The following is a 21,718-nucleotide window of genomic DNA, read 5'->3' as shown; positions in this document are numbered from 1 at the left end:
TTATCCTGCATAAAAGTCCTGGGTCACCTAGCAGGGCGCAGTTGGTTTTATTAATGATTTCATTGTCCTTTGGTCTCATTCATGACACTCAGTGACTTTTCATTGATGTTGCGGTAAGGCGTTTTCCCTTGGACTTTGCCTATCCTTTACGCGCATTGGTAGAGAAGCTTCAGCTCCAGGAGGAGGCAGCTAGCATATCCGTGTGGATCAGATTAGGAACATGTACCTATGCAGATTTCCTTTATCTCCCGATTGGGCAAACCCTTGAACTGTCCTTAGCAAAAACTCTTAAGGGATTAAAACACATCTCCATTGAGTTTTCCGCGTGCTGGCATCTGGAGTTAGTTGCGTTGGACTGGAGGGTCTAATTGATACTGCCATCCATTGTGGCACTACATCTGTGCAGATGTCAGAGATGTGAAATGTTTGCTGGCTCCTCAGTCGTTCTCATTATCAAGGCTTGCGTGTAGCCAATTCAGTGTAGATGAATACATTCAGATGAGAGCAGTTTATAAATACTAGCACCTGGTTGGTTTTTTTTTTTTAAACACAGCATGCATATGTTTCATTTCTTCTTTTACTATGATCTATAAACCCATATTTAATTTATCCAGATGCAGCTGGTGCACTATTTTTGTTGAAGCAGGCTTAAAAATCTGGCAGGAGGCCTTCCTGCTTTCTTGCTCTTTTCAGTGTTGCAATGTTATTTTGCACCATTGGCGCTTTCTGGGTGGTTTCTTGACTTTTTTCCTAAAGCTGAAGGCTCTCCCTAAAACTTTTCCTCTGCTTAGCCTTCCCGCAGAACTGATAATACCAAGGCTTGGTTGCTGGCTGTGTTCAGGGATGTGTACAACTTCATTACCTAGAGATAAAGGTGAGAATAGTGAGGCTATTCACTGTTTTGACTTAAGACAAGTGTGGTATCAGTTGGTGTGCTGCAGTGTGGAAAAATGTAATAATAGAGAAATTATTTTAATGTTTGCTTTTAAGGGTTCATGTGCCTTGTAATGTGTGGAAGCTAAAGTTTTTATTTGGAGGGAAACTTCAGATTTCTTTTTGAGTGACCGTATACATCCACATGACAGAGATGACAACATTTTGTTCTCCCCATTTAACCTGGATTATTTTTTTCTTTTTTTTAAAATTAATTTTTAATTTTTTTAATAAACATATAATGTATTTTTATCCCCGGGGTACAGGTCTGTGAATCGCCAGGTTTACACATTTCGCAGCACTCACCATAGCACATTTTTTTTTTCATGTGACAAAATAAATGTTTATAATTACCTGTTAAATTTCCTTTTTGGGGGTCACTTATTCTGCATGAGAGGGTACTGAAAAGTCTGTGAGTTCAAGATAGGTTAAATTCACATAATCTCGTTTATTTGGCTGATAATCTTGTTATTCCATTCTGAAACTCCCACCCCATGATTCTTTTTTTTTTTTTTTTTAAGATTTTATTTATTTTATTTGACAGAGAGAGAGAGATCACAAGCAGGCAGAGAGGCAGGCAGAGAGAGTGAGAGAGGGAAGCAGGCTCCCTGCCAAGCAGAGAGCCCGATGTGGGACTCGATCCCAGGACCCTGAGATCATGACCTGAGCCGAAGGCAGCGGCTTAAACCACTGAGCCACCCAGGCGCCCCTCACCCCATGATTCTTAACATTATTGTTTGTTGTTTAGTTTTACCTTATATGAATCTTCCAGGAATTACTTTTTCAGCTTTTAGTACCTTGAAATATTTTTTTTTCTTAACGATTCTCTTGAAAGTAGAACCTTCGGGAATAAATGAAGTCCCTCACTTACTGTATGGAAGCCTTATGAATGTTTATTCTATCTGCAGCTGTAGTGCTCTTGAATCTAATTTCTTTAAAAAAACAATTTGTGGTTAATGACTTACTTTTCAGAGGTTGCTGGGCAGTTAGTTGGTGGTCTAAAGGTGGAAATAAACGTCAAAGAGGGGTCGGTTAATTTCCACTTCTCTCTTAAATTCCTTTCTCAAGTATTTTTGTCTCCTGCCCTTCGTTTTTTAACTCTGTAGCTAGGTCTTGGTTTTATTACTCTGGGATGAATTCTCTCCCATTGCCAATATTAACGTAAGGATAATTCAGAAGAATAGGGGTTCAGATCTGTTTGTCGAAGCTCTGTAGGCTCGCTGCTGGGGCATTTCTCTTTGTGGAAAGTAAGCGGGAATAAATGAACAAATAGTCTGAAATGCCAGTGGTGTTGCCAAGTAATGTGCTGACAGCTGGGCCTGACAGTAATTCCTCACCACTGCTCCTAACCTGTCCCCTTCTCACCTCTGTTCCCTGCCCCCACCCCCTCCCCCAGCAACACAAATCTGGGATGAATGCCTATTCCCTTTTTAGAGAACAGCTTGAATATTCACTAAAGCTTTTCAGGCCGAATGTTGACAGTGTCTCTTTGAACTTAGTAAGAAGGTTCTCCTTTTTATCAGGTTCTTTACCCTTCGTGCACAGTCTTACAATCTTCCTCGTGAACCCGCCGTCCATCCCTTATGGGTCGTCTTGCTCTGCTTGAAACAGCAGCACATGTAGAAGCTGCATTTGAGGCCCATGACTTGAGACATGACAATTTGGCATTGATCAGGTTGGCTATATGTTTGGAATTTGTCAGTTCCTTTGTCCATTTATTGTTTGGCTTTCAGTACCTTTTCTCTGTGTTTCAAAAGGGCTTTGTGTACCTCCTGCCTTTCTGTGTAATCTTACAGGGCGACTTCTGCTTTGTGTTCATCTCCTGCTCGAACACTTTTCACAGGAGTGGGATTTGTTGTAAGACTCCCTATAGAACATGGGTGTAGGCTCTTTTGGTTTCCATTCATTGCGTAGTTTTGTTTTTTTTTTAAATCAGAGAAAGATTTCCTTTGATTTCTTTTTTTTTCTTTAAGGTTTCCTAAATTTGGAATTTTTGGTGATATAAAAACCTCCGGAAGGAAGAGATGTGGGGACAGTAGTTTTTAGTGAATCCTTTTAATTTTTATTAAAAGTTATTATCCTAGATTAGGGATAAATGTGCATAGACAAATACCTAAAACCAGATTGTCATAACTTTCAAATACTAGATAGTATCATAGTATGAGTAGAGTGTGAGTTACGTATTTTTTTAATGTTCCTGAGGCTATTTTGTACCCTTTAAGGATGTTTAAAGTAGTTAGTTTTTCATTCTTTTCTTACATTTTGACATTTTTTCCTTCCTTTTCAGTATTTCCTTGATGCCAGATTTCTGTTCTGTACCTTTCCATGCTGTGGCCCTTTAACCTAAAACTAAACGTTTTGAGCAAGTTCTTTTTAAAATTTTTATTCATTTTGATTTTTTTTTAAAGTAATCTCTACACCCACCTTGGGGCTCGAACTCATGATCCTGAGATCAAGAGTAGGATGCCCCACTGACTGAGCCAGCCAGGTGTTCCCTTTTGAGAAGCTTTCAAACAAAAGTAAAAAAAAAAAAAAAAAAAAAAACTTTATAAGAAATGAATTTAAAGTTCATTACCTTAGTACCAGGAAAATCTATTTTGAGTAAATTAGCGGGAATATTGGGAAAGTACTTCTTGAACTGAATGTAGACAATAGGCCTGTTAAAATGCAAGCCAAAAATTTTAAATATGAGAAAGAATAGGTCTCTTGTTTCCTTACCTCTGTAGCCCCTGATACCTTCCAGCCTGCTTGCCTTTTTTCTCTGGCAGCACAAATGTAGCTATCCACGATCTGGGACTGCTGGAGTATTGTAAATTTAAGGTCAACTTAAAAATGTTCCAATATGTAAAATACCTTCTCTACCAAGAATACACTTTAAAATACTGAGGCCAGGTGTTTTTTGGTTATGAATCCAGTAACCTAGGTCAGTGGAGTGTTTGTGGCACACCCCTCTCCCCGCACCTATGCCTCACCCCTCCCTGGTCCCTCCCTCACCCCTCCTATAACCTTTCCCTATTTATGTAAGAGGATTACAAGATTTTCGTGAGGCAATGGTCAGTAATTGAAAAACTGATAATGTATGTTCATAATCTCTTTTGCTGTTTAGGTTATTAAATCCTAAATTAGCCCTGTTTTGGTAGATTAGAAATTTGCTGATTATGTGAATTACATGATTGTGAAGATTCCTGTTTCTGTGAACTAGTGTCTATTTTAATTGCCTCATTTCATCTCCCATACATGTTTTCATTCATGCCCTTCCCTCCTTAATTTAAAAAAACCTTAGAATATTAAAAAAAAATCCTTAAAATATTTTCAAACCTTCAGGAAATCTGAAAGATTTATATAACATACCTGTATTTAAAGATGTTTCAGATAGTTAAATTATTTAATATAAAATAGCATTTTAAATTATGCCAATAATTTGGAGTTTAGAAATTTTATTTCTCAAAAATTATTTCTCATGTTAAATGTAGCCTTTTTTAAACTGCTAAATTTAGTACTTGTTGGTACTTTTTTTTGTTGTTTTTATGCAATCATTTCCTATTTTCTGAATTATCTCCCTTTATGATAATAAAACGTTGGAAATCAAATAACCTCTTTCAATATCATTTTCTTTTCCATGTGAAATGACATTTAATAAATGCTGTTTTATAAATGGTCTTCCTATTTTATAAATACACATTTATAGAGGTCTTCTACTTTAAATATGTCAACATTTGAGATTTTAATGTAAATACTGAAATTAAGGATCAGTATTTATTCTTTTAGCTTTCAATAATTCACTCTCTTTTCTGAAGCTGAAATGAAGAAAGGTTAAAGACTCTGCTCAAACATATTCTGGCTGTTGGCTTAAACATCCTAACATTCATCCGAACTTTTAAAAAAACGAATTCTGCCTACTTCTTGATTGCTCGTGTTTAGTCTGTCTGTTTTTCTATTTTTTATATGTAAATATAGGAGTGTTTGCCTCCCTCTGAAAATTACTGTCTAATTCCAGCAACATGTTTATGAAAGACTTTAAAATAACTTGGGAAAGGCATATATTATAATGTAAAGCGGGAAAAGAAGGGGACAATGTGTATTTATAGGGAAAGGACTAGAAGGAAATATAAATTGAGGCCGTTAACGATGTAGGACAGTACAGGCCATATTTGTGTACGCGGTGGTCCCCCTCTCGCCCCTAAGAAGTGCAGATGCTTTACTCCCTACCTCCGTAAGCACTGTGCCCGTGAGCTTTGTGCCCTCCTAGGCCAACCGTCCTCCCTGATGCTTCCCGGGCAGTAGGCCAGGCACACCTTAGACAGAAGCAGCACGTCCTTCTCTGCTTTGGCCTAAGTAGGTGCCTGCTCTTCTGTTTAATAACTCCACTGAAATCCTATCCTATGGATAGAACCACTGCCTTTGCTCACTTTTTGCTTTCCCTTTCCCTTCCTTTTTTTTTTTTTGGTCTTTCTTTCTTTCATTGTGTGGCTGCTGCTCTGGACTTTCTGTTTTTATTTCTGTATATAACTTCGGGATTCTGTGTGAGAAATATTTACATTTCAGGAAGCTTTGCTTTTTTACATAAGAAATAAAAGCTCCTCGGACTTACATGGACAAATTCTGTCAGATGTATTTCTCTCATTCGTTTTCCTCTGTGGTCTGCTCTGACGCTTTTAAATAAAAAAACAAACAGTTGGTTTCCCTTTCTGCCTCCATTCTGTTTTTATTGCTTTTATTGCTTGGAACAGTATCCCCTCCCGCCCCACCTCCCACCTCCGCCCTGTTTGGGTTACTGGGCTAATAACTACTTCATGGTTGTTCCAGTAAGTTCATAATCCTGAAGGAATGAGGTTATGATCGTGGGCCCTAAAACCAAAGTGACTTCCTCTTCTACTATTTAATAATTGTAGAAACTGTTGCCTTAGTTTCTACATCTGTAAGATGGGAGAGCAGTGTTAGGTAACCCATAGAGCTGTTCATAAAATGCAGTTGGCTAATACAGATCAGATGTGCCAGTAAGCATTTCACAAAGTTTTAGTTAATTATTACGTGTTGCTTCTATCTCTCTCTGTATGCGTACAGACACACGCAGACACAGATTTTTGATGTGTATTTTCCATCCTTTATTTAATTGGAAACTCCTTTTTCCCCCAACTTTATTGAGGTAATATATCTTTTGGGTATAAATGTGATGATTAGTAAGCATGTACATTGTGTAGTGATTAACACAGTTGAGCTAATTAAACACATCCACACCTCACAGTTAACTCTGTGTGTGTGTGGTGAGAACACTTAAGATCATTCTCTCAGCAAATTTCACGTGTAAAATACATTATTATTAAATAAATATAGTCACCATACTATATATTAAATCCCCAGAACTTAACTCATTTGATAACTGAAAGTTCCTATCCTTTGACAAGTATCTTCTCGTTCCCTCCTTGCAAGCACCATTTTATTTTCTGGTTCTAGGAGGTTGGCTTTTTTAGATTCCACATATAAGTGAGATTATATGGTTTTGTCTCTGTGTGTCTGGCTTATTTCACTTAGCAAAATGTCCTCCAGGTTCATCCATGTTTCAATTAGCACGATTTCCTCACTTTTTTAAATGGCTGAATAATTTTGCAGTATGGGTGTGTATTTTACACACACACACACACACACATACATATATACATATACCACATTTTCTTTAATTATCCACTGACCAGTGTTTGGATTGTTTCCCATATCTTGGTTATTGTGAATAATGCTGCAGTAAACATGGCAGTTTATACACTCTTTGAGATACTGATTTCATTCCTTTGGATATGTACTCAGCAGTGGGATTGCTGGATCATAACACTAGTTATGTTTTTCATTTTTTAAAAAAGACTTTATTTATTTATTTATTTGACAGTGAGAGAGGGAGCACAAGCAGGGGGAGTGGGAGAGGGAGAAGCAGGCTCCCCTCTGAGAAAGGAGCCCGATGGTGGAGCTCGATGTGGGGCTTGATCCCAGGACCCTGGGATCATGACCCGAGCCGAAGGCAGGCACCCAACAACTGAACCACTCAGGTGCTCCTGTATTTTCAATTTTTTGAGGAGCCTCCATACTGTTTTCCATAATGGTTGTACAAATTCACATTCTTTCCGATCGTGCACAAAGGTTCCCTTTTCTCCACATCCTTGCTTGCATTTGTTCTCTCTTCTCTTTTCGGTAATAGCTATCCTATCTCATAGTGGTTCTGTTTTGCATTTCCCTGATGATTAGTGAGGTTGAGCATCTTCTCATATGTCCGTTTGCCTTATGTGTATCTTCTGTGGAAAAAATGCCTTTCAGGCCCTTTGCCCATTTTTTGGTTGTTTTTTAGCATACAATGGCATATTAGTCTCAGGTATGCAATATATTAATTCAGCAACTCTGTACATTACTCATGGCTTCCCACAGTGTCATGACCAACTGTCATCACACAATGTTATTACAGTGTTCTAGACTGTGTTCCTATGCTATACTTTTCTTCTTCATGACGTATTTATTTTGTAACTGGAAGTTTGTGACTCTTAAATCACCTTTATCTATTTTACCCCCCCCCCCACCATCTTCCCTCTGGCAACCACCAATTTACTCTCTGTATTTAAGAGTTTGTTTGTTCATTTGTTTTTTTTAGATTCTACATACAGAGGAAGTCATACGGAATTTGTCCTTCCTTGTCTGACTTTGTTTACCTGTAATGTCCTCATTGTCCATCCATGTTATCACAAATGGCAGGATCCCATTCCTTTTTATGGCTGAGTAATATTTCAGTGTGTGTGTGTGTGTGTGTGTGTGTGTGTGTGCATGTGGACACCCCACATCTTCTTTATCCATTCACCTGTGGATGGACATTTGGGTTGCTTCCATATCTTGGCAGTTGTAATGCTGCTGTAAATACAAGGGTGTGTGTATCTTTTGAAATTAGTGTTTTCATTTTCTCTGGGTCAGTACCCAGTAGTGGAATTCAGAACATAGTGAATACCAGATCATGTGGTATTTCTATTTTTAATTTTTCGTGGCACCTCCTTACAGTTTTCTGTAGTGGCTGAACCAGTTTATATTCTAACCAACAGTACAGAGGGGTTTCTTTTTATCCACATACTCACCGGCACTTGTTGTCTTTTTGATTCCAGTCATTCTGACAGCTGTAAAGTTATATCTCATTTTTCTGATTTGCATTTCTCTGATGATTCACAATGTCAGACATCTTTTCCTGTGTCTGTTGGCCATCTCAATATCTTTGGGAAAATGTGTATTCAGGCCCTCTGTCCATTTTTTAGTCAGATTTTTTTCTGGTGTTGGTTTGTATAAGTTTTTTTAATACATTTTGGGTATTAACCCCTTATTGGATATGTCATTTGCTAATATCTTTTCCCATTCAGCAGCTTGCCTGTTCCTTTTGTTGGTTTCCTTTGCTGTGCAAAAGCTTTTTATTTTTATGGACATTGGGGAGGGTATGTGCTATGGTGAGTGCTGTGAAGTGTGTAAACCTGGAGATTCACAGACCTGTACCCCTGGGGATTAAAATACATTATGTGTTTATTAAATTTAAAAAAAAATTAAATTTAAAAAAAAAAAAGCTTTTTATTTTGGTGTAGTCCCAACAGTTTATTTCTGCTTTTGTTTCCCTTGCCTGAGGAGACACATCTAGAAAAATGTTGCTAAGGCTGACGCCACAGAGATTACTGCCTATGTTTTTTTCTAGGAGTTCTGTGGTTTCGGATGTTGACATGTAGGTCTTTAATCCCCTGTGAGTATATTTTTGGGTATGGTGTGAGAAAGTGGTCCAGTTTCATTCTTCCAGTTTTCTCAGCACCATTTATTAAGGAGACTGTCTTTTCCCCAGTCTTGCCTCCTTTGTTGTAGATTAATTGACCATAGAAGCATGAGGTTATTTCTGGGCTCTCTATTTTGTTCTGTTGATCTATGTGTCTGGTTTTTTTTTGTTGTCGTTTTTGTTTTTTTTGTCAGTACCATACTTTTTTGATTACTACAGCTTTGTAGTATTCTTGAAATCGGGGCTTGTGATACCTTCAGTTTTCCTCTTCTTTCGTAGGATTGTTTTGGCTATTTGAGGTCTCACGGTTCCATACAAATTTTAATATTACTTGTTCTAGTTCTGTGAAATAAGCTATTGATATTTTGATGGGGTTGCATTGAATCTGTAGATTGCTTAATTTTTTAAATTATTTGTGTTTTTACTGTTGAGCTCAGGTCATGGTCTCAGGGTCCTGGGATCGAGCCCTGCATCGGGCTCTCTGCTCAGCAGGGAGCCTGCTTCCTCCTCTCTCTCTCTCTGCCTGTCTCTCTGCCTACATGTAATTTCTATCTGTCAAATAAATTTAATAAAATCTTCAAAAAAAAAGCCTTATTGTTCATTTGTTCTGTCTCTTCAGTTAACTTTTTATTTTTTTATTACTATTATTATTTATTTATGTATTCAACAGAGAGGCAGCGAGGGAGAGGGAGAAGCAGGCCCCCCACCGAGCAGGGAGCCCAATGCGGGTCTCGATCCCAGGACCCTGGGATCATGACCTGAGCCGAAGGCAGATGCTTAACGGACTGAGCCACCCAGACTCCCCTCAATTGAATTTTTAAATTGAGCTTAAAGTTGCTTTTTTGTTGTTGTTTTAATGATAAAATACTTGTTGGGGATTTTGGGGAAAAAGTTCTTCTCTCACATGATAGTCCAGCACAGATACTCTAATTTGTATGGAACTGCTAGGATTGCAGAACTCTTGACATTTATCCAGAGGGTTTTTTTGTGCATGTGACTTGTGACTTTTTTCAACTTTATCAAGATATAATTAAACTACACCAAACTGCATATTTTTAAAGTGTGCTATTTGATCAGTTTTGATATGTGCAAATACCTGTGAAACCCTCACCTTTCCCCAAAGTTTCCTTGTGCCTCTTTGGACTTTTGTAATCTGTCCCTTCCTCTACTCCCATCTCCTGGCAAGTACTGATTGGTTGTCTGTCACTATAGATTAGTTTATGTTTTCTAGAATTTTTACAAAAATGGAGTCATATTTTATACACACAGACACACACACCTGGCTTCTTCTTTTTTTTTTTTTTTGCATAGCATGATACTTGGACATTCATGCATGTTAGGGCTTGTAGTACCAGTTGGTTCCTTTTTATTGCTAAGTAGTATAACAGATACGTCACTGCTCATTCATTCATCAGTTGGTTAACTTTTGGGTTTCTAGTTCTGGCTCTTCAAAATAAAGCTGATATGAATGCTCATATAGAAATATTTGTGTGGGCATAAATTTTCATTTCTTAGTGGCTAGATTAGTGGAATCTGTCCAACTTTCTGCTTCTTTCTTTAGGAGGCTCCACACGCAGCATGGAGTCTAACACCGGGCTTGAATTCATGGCCCTGATATCAAGACTCCAGGTGAGATCAAGAGTCAGACATTTAACCAACCGAGTCACCCAGGCACCACTGTACAACTTTTTAAGAAAAGTATATTTTTCCATGAGGTTGTAGCATCTTACATTTCTGTCAGCAGTGCATGAGAATCCTTGCTAGCCCTTGGTATGGTCAGTCTTTTCCATGTTTGCCATCCCAGTGGAAATATCATTGCAGTTTCATTTCCTTAATGGCTCATCATGTTGAGCATCTTTCCATGTGTTTATTGGCCATTTCTGTAAGTTAATTTGTGAAGTGTCTGTTCATGTCTTTTGACCATTTCCTCTCTCAGTTGTTTGACTCTTTTTTTGAAGTTAAAAAAAATGCTTATTTGGGAATAGCAGAATTGAAATTCAGGATAAGCAAGCTATGGTGAACCATAGGCAAATATGTCTTATTATTTTTAAGTTGTAAGAGTTCCTTGTAGGGGCGCCTGGGTGGCTCAGTGGGTTAATCCTCTGCCTTCGGCTCAGGTCATGATCTCAAGGTCCTGGCATGGAGTTCCGCATCGGGCTCTCTGCTCAGCGGGGAGCCTGATCCTTCTCTCTCTCTCTGCCTGCCTCTCTGTCTACTTGTGATCTCTCTCTGTCAGATGAATAAATAAAATCTTAAAAAAAAAAAGAGTTCCTCGTATACTCTGAGTATAGTTTCTTTTTCTGGTGATTATGTTGCAAAATGTATTTTTCCTGCTTTGTAGCTTGCCTTTTTCTCTTTTTAATGTACTTTTGAAGAGCTAACTTTTCATTTCGATGACACCCAACCCCCACGCCTCCCTTTTTTTTGGTAAATAAGTCACACTTATTTGAGTCCTAAGAAATTATTATCTAGCTCAGTGTCATGAATGTATTCTCTCATCTTTTAGAATTTTAATGTTAAACTACATGGTTTTAAATTAGTTCAAATTTAAATTTCAAAATTTGACCCATTTTGAGTTAATTTTTGTTTATAGTAAGGAGTTAGAATCAATGTTTTTGTTTTTGTTTTTTCTTTTTTTCCACATGAGTATCCAGTTGATCCACTTCTGTTTGGTGAAAAGCCCTTTTTTCCCTCCAGTGATTTGCCTTTGCTACTTTATTAAAAATGAATTCACTAAGCATGTGTAAGTCTATTTCTGAACTCCTGTTTTCTGCTCCATTGATCTGGTATGTCTCCCTTTACACCGGTTCCAAAGGTCTTGATTACTGTTGCTTCATAGTAAATCTTGAAACCAGGTAGGGTAAGTCCTCCAATTTTGTTCGTTTTTTTTTTTTTTTCAAGATTTTATTTATTTATTTGACAGAGATCACAAGTAGGCAGAGAGAGAGAGAGAGAGAGGAAGGGAAGCAGGTTCCCTGCTGAGCAGAGAGCCCGATGCGGGGTTCGATCTCAGAACCCTGGGATCATGACCTGAGCCGAAGGCAGAGGCTTTAACCCACTGAGCCACCCTGGCGTCCCCAATTTTGTTCTTTTTAAAAACTGCTCTGGCAATTCTAGGTCCTTTGCATTTCCATGTAAATTTAATATGAGCTTATTTAGTTTCTTCTAAAAAGTCTGCTGCAGTTTTGATTAGAATAGCATTGAATATACAGATCCATTTGGAGAGAGTTGCAATTTTAACAATACTGAATTTTCCAGTTCATGAACTTAGTATATCTCTCCATTTATGTAGGTCTTCCTTAATTTCTGCCCCCCCCACCTCCAGTGTTTTGTAATGTTCAGTGTAGAGGCCTTGGATGTCTTTTGTTTTGTTTGTTTTGTTTTTTCAGTAAGCTCTATGCCCAGTGTGGGGCTTGAACTCAGACCCTGAGATCAAGAGTTGCAAGCTTTACAGACTGAGCCAGCCAGGCGCCCCTGGATGTCTTTTATTAAATTTATACTTAGGACTTCTACATTTTTTGGCATTGCTGTAAATGGGATTGTCTATCTAATTTCACTGTCCAGTTATTTGTTTCCAGTATATGAGAATTCAGTTGACTTTTAATATGTTATTAACCTTTTATCTTGCAATTTTGCTACATCACTTTGCAAAACCAGAATTTGGTAAATTTACTTATTATATTTAGTGGAGTCCTTGGAGTTTTCTGTAAGTAGGGTAAGTTTCATTTTGTTCTTTTCCAATCTTTTAGCTATTATTTTGCTGTTTTTCTTACCTTATTTCAATGGCCAGAACCTCCAGAACAATGTTGAATAGGAGTGGTAAAAGCAGATTGTCCTGCCTTTTTCCGATCTCTTGGAGAGAAATTGTCTTTTTTTTTTTTTAAAGATTTTATTTATTTACTTGACAAACAGAGAAAGTGCACAAGTAGGGGGAGCAGCACAGGGAGAGGGAGAAGCAGGTTCTCTACTGAGCAGGGAGTCCACTGTGGGACTCCATCCCAGGACCCTGGGATCATGACCTGAGCCAAAGGCAGACGCTTAACCGATTAAGCCACCCAGGTGCCCTAAAGGGAGAAATTCAATCTTAAACCATTAACTAAGGTGTAGCTGTAGGTTTTCATAGATGCCCTATATCTGAGGAAGTTTCCTACTAATCCTGGTTATCTGTGAGTTTTTATCATTATTGGGTTTGAGTTTTTGCCAACCCCCCCCACATTTATTGAAATGATCATATTGGGGTTTCTTGCTTTATTATTTTGATATGGTAAATTACATTAACTGATTATCAAATATTAGTAAGCAAATCTTGTATTCCTGGGATAAACCCTACTTGGTCATGTTTTACTATCCTTTTTGTATAGTATTAAGATCAAAGTTTTAGTATCTTCTGAAAGATTTTGGCATCTATATTCCTTAGGATCTTGTCTTCTAATTTTTCGGGGGGGCAGTATCTGTCAGTTATTGGCATTATTCTGGCTTCAAAACACGAGTTGGGCACTGATCCTCTGTTGTTTGAAAAAGTTTGCATAGCTTTTGTATTATTTTTTTTCCTTGAATGTTTGGTAGAATTCACCAGTGAAACCATCTGAGAATGCAGTTTTCTTTTTTGGGAAGGGTTCTATTAATAAAATCAGTTCCTTGGGGCGCTTGGGTGGCTCATTGGGTTAAAGCCTCTGCCTTTGGCTCAGGTCATGATTCCAGGGTTCTGGGATCGAGCCCCGCATCGGGCCTGCTTCCTCCTCTCTCTCTCTCTGGCTGCCTCTCTGCCTACTTGTGATCTCTGTCTGTCAAATAAATAAATAAAATCTTTAAAAAAATAAAAATAAAATAAAATCAGTTCCCTTAATAAGCATAGGAATACATGGATATTCTATTTCACCTTGAATCAATTTTGGTAAGTTTTATTTTCCAAGAAGTTTGTTCATCCACATTGTCAAATTTGTTGGTATAAAGTTGTTTTTAGTATTTCTTACCATTTTAATGTGTTTAGGATTAATGGTAATTCTGATCAGATTTGTGTTCTCTCTCTTTTAATCAATCTCAGAAAGGGCTTGTCTTTTCTTTTTTTTTTTAAGATTTTATTTATTTTGGGGAACCTGGGTAGTTCAGATGGCTAAGCGTCTGCCTTCCGCTCAGGTCATAGTCTCCAGATCCTGGGATTGAACCCCATGTGGGGCTCCCTGCTCAGCGGGGAGTCTGCTTCTCTTTCTCCCTCTGCCTCTCCACCTGCTTGTCCTCTCTCTGTCTCTGTCTCTCTCTCTCTCTCTCAAATGAATAAAGAAAATCCTGAAAATTTTTATTTATTTATTTATTTATTTATGAGAGAGTGCGCGAGCACAAACAGGTGGGGGGCAGAGGGAGAAGCAGACTCCCCACTGAGCAGGGAGCCCAAAGTGCAGCTCCGTATCAGGACCCTGAAATCATGACCTGAGCTGAAGGCAGATGCTTACCCGACTGAGCCACCCAGGCGCCCAGGGCTTGTCATTTTTTTTTCCCCAAGGAACCAGATTTTGGTTTCATTGCTTTTTTTTCCCCCTCAGCTATTATCTTCCTCAGTATTTAGACCATTAAAATTTAATGTCATTATTGGTATGTTAGAATTAGACCTGCCATTTTTTGTTTTGTTTGTCCTCTCTGTATATTTTTCTCTTTTCCTGCCTTTTTAAAATTATTTCAGTAATTTTTAACATTCTGTTTTCATTTATCTATTCACTTTTTCACTATACTCGTTTTTTATTTTTATTTTTCTAAGTAGTTGCTCCAGGGATTAAATATATTTACCTAACTTTCATAGTCTGCTTACAGGTTATATTATACTACTTCAAATAAAATGCAGAAGGCTTGCACCATATAAGTCCCTTTACTCTTATGGCACAGACCTTTATATTAAAGGTTGTCATAGGTATTACATTTATGTATATTGAAAGCCCCACTGGACAGTGTTAACAATGTTTGCTTTCAACAGTCTACATATCTTAAGGAGAATTATAGGAAAAATATAATTTTATATTTTATATTTACACAGATATTTACCATTTCTGTTCTTCTTCCTTCATGCTTGATGGTCTGTTTCTCTCTTCAATTCCCGTTTGATTCTTTTGAAACTAGTGTTTTCTTCTCCGCTGAGATCTTGTGTATTTTCAGTCCTTTCATTTGTGTTTACCTTTACCTCCTGGAACATACGGATGATAACTGCTCTAAAAAGTCTTTATGATAATTTCAGTGTTTGTATCATCTAGGATTTGGGACCTGTTGATGACAGGTGTTCCTTTCTTTGAGAATTTGTGAGGTTTTCCTAGTTCTTTGTATGTCGAGTAATTTTGGATTACATCCTGGATACTGGGAATTTCATGTCTGGTTCTGCGTGCTGCGTTAATCCCCTGCACAATGCTGGTGTTTGTTTTAGCAGGTCTTCATCCTGATTAGGTTCAAACTACAAGTTCTGTGTGCTCTCTGCACACAGAGGTCCCATTGTGAGATCAGTTTTCAAGACCTTTCCTGTGCTGCTTTTGTTTTGTCCTGCAGCTCAGGTGTGAGCCCGAGTCTTCTGGGAGTTCATTTATAGAATTACGTGATCCTTACTTACACTCTCCTGCCCATAGAGGCCATTTTCATTAGTCCCTTTGCCCAGAAAGACTGTGTTTGTTTTTGTTTTTGTTTTTAAGATTTTATTTATTTATTTGACAGAGACAGAGACCTAGAGTGAGGGAATACAAGCAGGGGGAGTGGGAGAGGGAGAAGCAGGCTTCCTGCTGAGCAGGGAGCCTGATGAGGGTTCACAGGGCTCAATACAGGACCCTGGGTTGATGACCTGAACGGAAGGCAGACACTTAACGACTGGGCCACCCAGGCTCCCCAACACTGGATTTCTGTCAGTTTTACTCTCTGCTCCTCTGCCTCGCTCCACGTCTGGGCCCACCCTTGGGCCAGAGCTGCTAGCGAAAAGTGAACAAAAATGGGGGGAGCTTTTGACTCTCTTCTAAAATCTGTCTACTTTTCTTTCTTACTGTCCTCAGGGCGTTGCTTTTTAAAGTTTTTGCCCAGTTTTTAGTCTTTTTTTTTTTTTAAGATTTTATTTATTTGACAGAGATCACAAGCAGGCAGAGAGGCAGGCAGAGAGAGAGGAAGCAGGCTCCCTGCAAAGCAGGGAGCCTGATGTGGGGCTCGATCCTAGGACCTTAGGATCATGACCTGAGCCGAAGGCAGAGGCTTTAACCCACTGAGCCACCCAGGTGCCCCCCAGTTTTTAGTCTTGAGTGGGACAGAGGGTCTGTAGTGGACATATACTATTTTAGCCAAACTAGAACTCTGGCTTTTTACATTTAGAAATCTTGGATATGTGGTATTTTCTTTCCTTCTTCCTTCCTTTCTTTTCTTTCTTTCTTTCTTTTTTTTTTTTTTTTTAACAAATTCTTTTGTTTTTTCAAATTATAGTAATACATACAGCCACTATATTCAAAGTAGGAACAAAACACCTTGACCCAAGATGTTATCACCATGGTTTGTCTGGGCAGCATAGAACTGAAAAGAAGGTGGGATTGCAAGGTTTGGCCCATTTGCTTCGTCTGTGTGATACTGCCTTTGTCTGGGGTTCCCTAGGAACTGAGCAGAACCTATTTGTGAATGGCATTTGAAGCCCCTGTGGTGAAAAGAAGTGTGTGGGGGACTATTCCAATCCTCCCTTCAAACAGCATTTGGGCTTTTGTGTTATTAAGTCTGGAAGGTACCTCAACTTCATACCTCTGTGGCTTAGTTTTTATTAGGTCCATTGCTTACCAATATCCAGCTGAGACCAGTGACAATTAAGGAACAGGGGAGGAAAGAGAGAGAAGGGCGTTAGTTCACAAGTGTGGGGCGTAGGCTGGGTTACAGTGCATTCCCTGGTCACTAATGGATGTCAGATGAAGGGGAAGCAGAGAGGGAGGTTAGAAGGGTCAGAAGACAAATTTTGTCTAACGTTGCTCGTAATAGGTGAATGCTTTTGCGGAAGAGGTTCACAGAGGGTGGGGAATTATTTCCTGAATTCTAGGAAGGACGGTGAACAACAAATACTCTTAAACACTTTGCAAGGAGCTGCTGATGATTAGTGTGCTTTGGACCATAGGAGTTGTTCTACTTTGCCAGACTGTGTGACTCTCTCAAAATAGCTATAAAACATTTAAAGTGAGGAATATAATTACTATATCAACAGAGAAGTGACCATAGTCTATGCTTTCCTAGTTACGGTTTAGTATTGATGATGCTAATTTCTTTACCTGAGTTGAGGAATATTTGATCTTTCTCTGTGGAATGGTTTTGGTAAAAGGAATTTTTTGTTCCTTGAAGGTTAGTTCAAACACACCCTTAAAATTATTTTTTCTTGGGGCCTTTTACGTGTTAAATCTTTACATTTATATGTATTTCTTGATCTGTTGAATGTATTACACCTTTTTAAAAGATCATTAGGGAAATTCATAGTAAGAGAGAAATACATCTATTTTCTCTCGATTCTAAACTTTGCGCAGCAGCAGTATTGTAGCCAATGAGGTTTATCTGAGGCGTGATTATTGCTACTTTCTCTCAATTCTCTGTTGTGGAGAATTATGCAGAACATTTCCCTAAGCAAAAATTCTGAAGAAAATATGAGCAAATTGGATGTGGTTATGTAGTAAAAGAATAACAGGTGTATCTGAGTTGGGTTTATTATATAAATTCTAGGATAATTTGTATTAGGAGCTATGTCACTATAGTCTGCTACTTAAAAACAAAATACATGATCATCTTACTAAATATTCAAAAAAAGCCTTTGGGGGCGCCTGGGTGGCTCAGTGGGTTAAGCCTCTGCCTTCGGCTCAGGTCATGATCTCAGGGTCCTGGGATCTAGCCCCGCATCGGGCTCTCTGCTCTGCAGGGAGCCTGCTTCCTCCTCTCTCTCTGCCTGCCTCTCTGCCTAGTTGTGATTTCTCTCTGTCAAATACATTTAAAAAAAAAAAAAGCCTCTGAACAAATTTAGCAGCCATTTCTAATGAAAATTTCAAGTCAAATAAGAATAATAGGAAACTGCCTAAATGTCTTAAAAGGTATTTACCAAAACACAACAGCAAACATAACTATTCAGAACCTATTTCATTGGTTATGAAATGCCAAAACCATCAGCATGACAGGGAAAATACAGAAATTCCTGCTGTCCCAGCTATTAAATAGCTTAGCTTTATTGGTTTGGGCACATAATGTAAGCTTAAATTCTTCATTCCCAGAGAATGTAGATCTAGAAAACCAGAAAGACTCATCTGAGAGACTTAGCCCCAAAAAGAAAATGTAGTAAAGTGGCTGGGTACCAAGAAGATCGATAAATCAATTTCTTTTCTTTATTTTGCAGTAAATAATATAGAAGGAAAGTAGAACAGAACAGAATGTTTCTTATGTTTTATTTGCCTTACTATGGTTTGTTTGTTTTTTTAAGATTTTATTTATTTTTTTGACAGAGAGTGATCACAGGTAGGCAGAGAGGCAGGCAGAGGGGGGGGGCGAAGCAGGCTCCCTGCTGAGCAGAGAGCCTGAGGTGGGGCTCGATCCCAGGACCCTGGGATCATGACCTGAGCCGAAGGCAGAGGCTTAACCCACTGAGCCACCCAGCCTTACTATGGTTTTAAAAATGAGAGCTTACTGCTTTTGTAAATTCAGCAAAAAACAGGTGTGATCTGTCTGTTTAAAGAGCGTTATGAAGATTAAGTGAGATGAAACACGTCAAAATTTTCTGGAAAATTATTGGGCACTTGGGTGGCGCAGTCAGTTGAGCATGCGACTCTCGATTTTGGCTCAGGTCATGATCTCAGGGTCCTGGGATCGAGCCCTGCATCGGGCTCTCTGCTCAGCAAGGGAGCCTGCTTCCCCTCCTTCCCCCGCCTCCACCCACACTCTCTGCCTGCCTCTCTGCCTAATTGTGATCTCTCTGTGTCAAATAAATAAATAAAATCTAAAAAAAAAAAAAAAAAATCTGTATCCAGATCTTTGGGAATGTCTTCAGCTGCATCCCCAGCAGAGAGGTGACTTCTTCAGTCCCGTTTTTCCTAGACCCACAGAGGCTGCTGACCAGAAAGGTGAAGCTTGGGGCTGAAGATAAAGGGCGTATGTGCTAGCGTGCAAATGCAAGTGTAGGCCGCCTCATGTCTTCCTTTCTTTTTTGTCCCCCACCCCCAGAGCCAGCACCCTCCCTGTACCCTTCTGTCTGGCAAACTGAGTGGCTTCAGCGACGAGACCTGTGCATACTGACGTTTGGCGGTGTCCCAGTGAAATGTGACTGGGCACGTCTGACCATCGCATGCAGAAGCCCATCTGTTGGCAGACCTGGTGCCCAGGCCTGCTTTTTTAGTGCCTTACTCTTAAATATGAAGGAGCGGCCAGGGATCGCCAGAGAGAGGAGGAAAGCCTCAAAAGTGAAAGAGACCCCAAATAGTTAGCCAACAAACAAAAAAGGAGACAAGTGTAAGAACCAAGACAATGAAAGAGCAAAATACTCCCTTCCCGCCCCCTTCCCAGGTTAAAAAAATAAAAAATCAGGAGAATAAAAGATGTGTCATTAAAAGAAAGGACAGAGTAGTAGGACAGAAGAATTGAGAACAAGGAAGACTAACAATAACAACTAACAATAGTTGTGGGGGAAAAATCCATGGACAGGTTGGAATGTAAAATTGAAGAGTATCAGGGCAGGGGACTGTCATTTTAAAAATCCAGATGTGTCTAAGTTGTTTCGTGTATGAATATTTAGTACTCCTTTTTAACTGTAGGATTCTACCATGTTGTTAAGCGTAAGGATGATACTCATTGTGGATTATTTTTGTTGGAGGAGACGCTGGGGTTGGTTTCACATCGCCTCTTCTTGAACAAATAATGCCTGATGGGGATTTTGGAGCCTTGGGCTTGTGTCTGGTATTCTGGACAGGCGTTAGTGCAGTAGACGTTGTTTACAGCCTTTCGCAAAATTGGCAGTGTTTCTTGGGGGTAGAATACAGGCTGTGGGGTTTGCTGGCCCTGCTCAAATCCAGCTCTGCCGCTAGATGTGTGGTATTGCTCGAATCACTTCATCTCTCTGATTCTCGTTTTCTTGCTCTGTAATAAGGGCATGGAAATACCCATGCGTCTCACCTGTGTCATAGGGCTGTGACGATGAAGGCATAAGAGCTATAAAGCACCTATGAGTGTGCAGCGTGTACTACGTGCTTATTTAAAGAAGCCAGTGTTGAGACCACCATACAGTTGGGCGGGTATGTGTAGACGGCAGAGAAGAGCGTGTATTTAAAAAGTAACAACCCATCGGTAGTGATGAAACAGGCTGTCCTGAGCTGCTAGTGTCACTCCCCAGACTGAAAGCCTCTTGTTTCCGAGAGTCTCCCGGCCGCGTCCCCAGGGCCCCTCTTTGGACCTGACGCTAAGAAGCTGCAGAGAAGGAATGAATGAACCCCTTGGTTATGACTTTGATGTCCCCTAGCACTGGCACTGTTGCCACTTCCGATCATTAAAGCCAGCGTGTTAGTGTGCTTTTAAGTATATAGGAAATGAAGTTTTCAGAAACTTAAATGTTGTATTTCAATTACAGGCGTCAATTAGCAAGGTAAAAGTGACAGAACCATGGCTCAGTTTCCAACACCTTTTGGAGGTAAGTTTTCAAACATTTCTCTCTTTTAATGTATTCAGAATAAGACCTTTTTCTTTTTTCTCCCCCCACCTCCTTTTTTTTTAAAGTAGGCTCCATGCCCAGTGACCCTGAGATCAAGAGTCATATGCTCTATCGGCTGAGCCAGCCAGGTGCCCTGAGACCCTATTTTTTTTTTTAAGATTTTATTTATTTAGGGGCGCCTGGGTGGCTCAGTGGGTTAAAGCCTCTGCTTTCGGCTCAGGTCATGATCTCAGGGTCCTGGGATTGAGCCCCACGTTGGGCTCTCTGCTCGGCGGGGAGCCTGCTTCTTCCTCCCTCTCTGCCTGCCTCTCCGCCTACTTGCGATCTCTGTCAAATAAATAAATAAAATATTAAAAAAATGATTTTATTTATTTGAGAGAGGGATAGCGAGAGAGAGCAGAGCAGGAGGGAGGGGCAGAGAGAAGCAGACTCCCCACAGAGGGGGACTCAGCACCCCAGGGTCACCACATGAGCCCAAGGCAGATGCTTAACCCACTGAGCCAGCCAGGTGCCACTCTGAATCCTATTTTTAATATTGTTTCTTCTGTATTCCTTGGAAGCAACTCCTGGGCATCATCTCATATCATCCACAAATATTTTACCGTGTGTTTCTGAATGATGTGAACGCTTTCAAAGACGTAACTATGATACCATTGTCATACCTATAAAATTCATGATAATTAGTTAATATCCTCATGTATCAAGGCAGTGTTAGAGTTTCCCTGACAGTCTTCAGACCTTTTTTGGTTATGGTTTGTTGGTTCACATCAGGGTCCAGACATTGCTCTCAGTTCACGCGTCCCCTCTGCCTTTCACTGTTTTCTCTTCACAGTTGTATTTGTCAAAGTGACTGGGTAATTTATTCTGTACTTTTCCCAAAACCCAAATTGGAAGCAGAACATTTTTGTTTGTTTTACTTTATCTGCTTAAAACATATGAATCTGCATAAAGTGGAGTTTTTTTTTTGTTTTTTTTTTAGGTAATATTCCCAATATTATGATGAAAGTGTTAAATATTAGTTTTGCTTACTGGCCCAGTTTTTATTTTGTTTTGTTTTGTTTAAAAAGAGGTTGCCGTTATTATGGCTTGCTTTTGGCAACTGTCTGACCAGTCATGAGGAGAGTGAGGCACAGATCACCACCCCTCTGATCACATCCGTTGAAGTCCCTGCGGATTTCCAGTACAGAACCCTCTAAACTCCTTTTTTGTCCCTCTTCTTAGTTACTGGGCAGGTTTGTGTTTTGTTGTGTTTTTGCTTTTGCTTCAGTTTATCGTTCTAGGGACGATTTCAACAAGGCAGGAGGAGTTGCGGGATTACAAGGCCTCTGAGTGAAGGGATCATATCTGTTTCAGTC

The 21,718-nt window shown here is 39.4% G+C and overlaps 1 protein-coding gene across 4 annotated transcripts in view; it reads left to right on the top strand.

The window, feature by feature from the left end:
* Positions 1-21,718, top strand: part of ITSN1 (intersectin 1) — a 209,666-nt gene that overhangs the window by 46,879 nt on the left and 141,069 nt on the right. For all 4 annotated transcript variants that reach the window (XR_013966609.1, XM_080799703.1, XM_080799704.1 and 1 more), the window contains exon 2: positions 20,283-20,342. Coding sequence is in view for 3 of the 4 variants with exons in the window: in XM_080799703.1 (XP_080655829.1) it covers positions 20,315-20,342 (28 nt within the window). In the remaining variant the exon portion in view is untranslated. The remainder of the gene's footprint in view (positions 1-20,282; positions 20,343-21,718) is intronic.

This window comes from Martes martes, assembly GCF_963455335.1.
Source record: "Martes martes genome assembly, chromosome: 1".
Lineage (NCBI taxonomy): Eukaryota > Metazoa > Chordata > Mammalia > Carnivora > Mustelidae > Martes > Martes martes.
The sequence above is the reverse complement of the archived record's forward strand: the minus strand, read 5'-3'. Positions and strand labels throughout refer to the sequence as shown.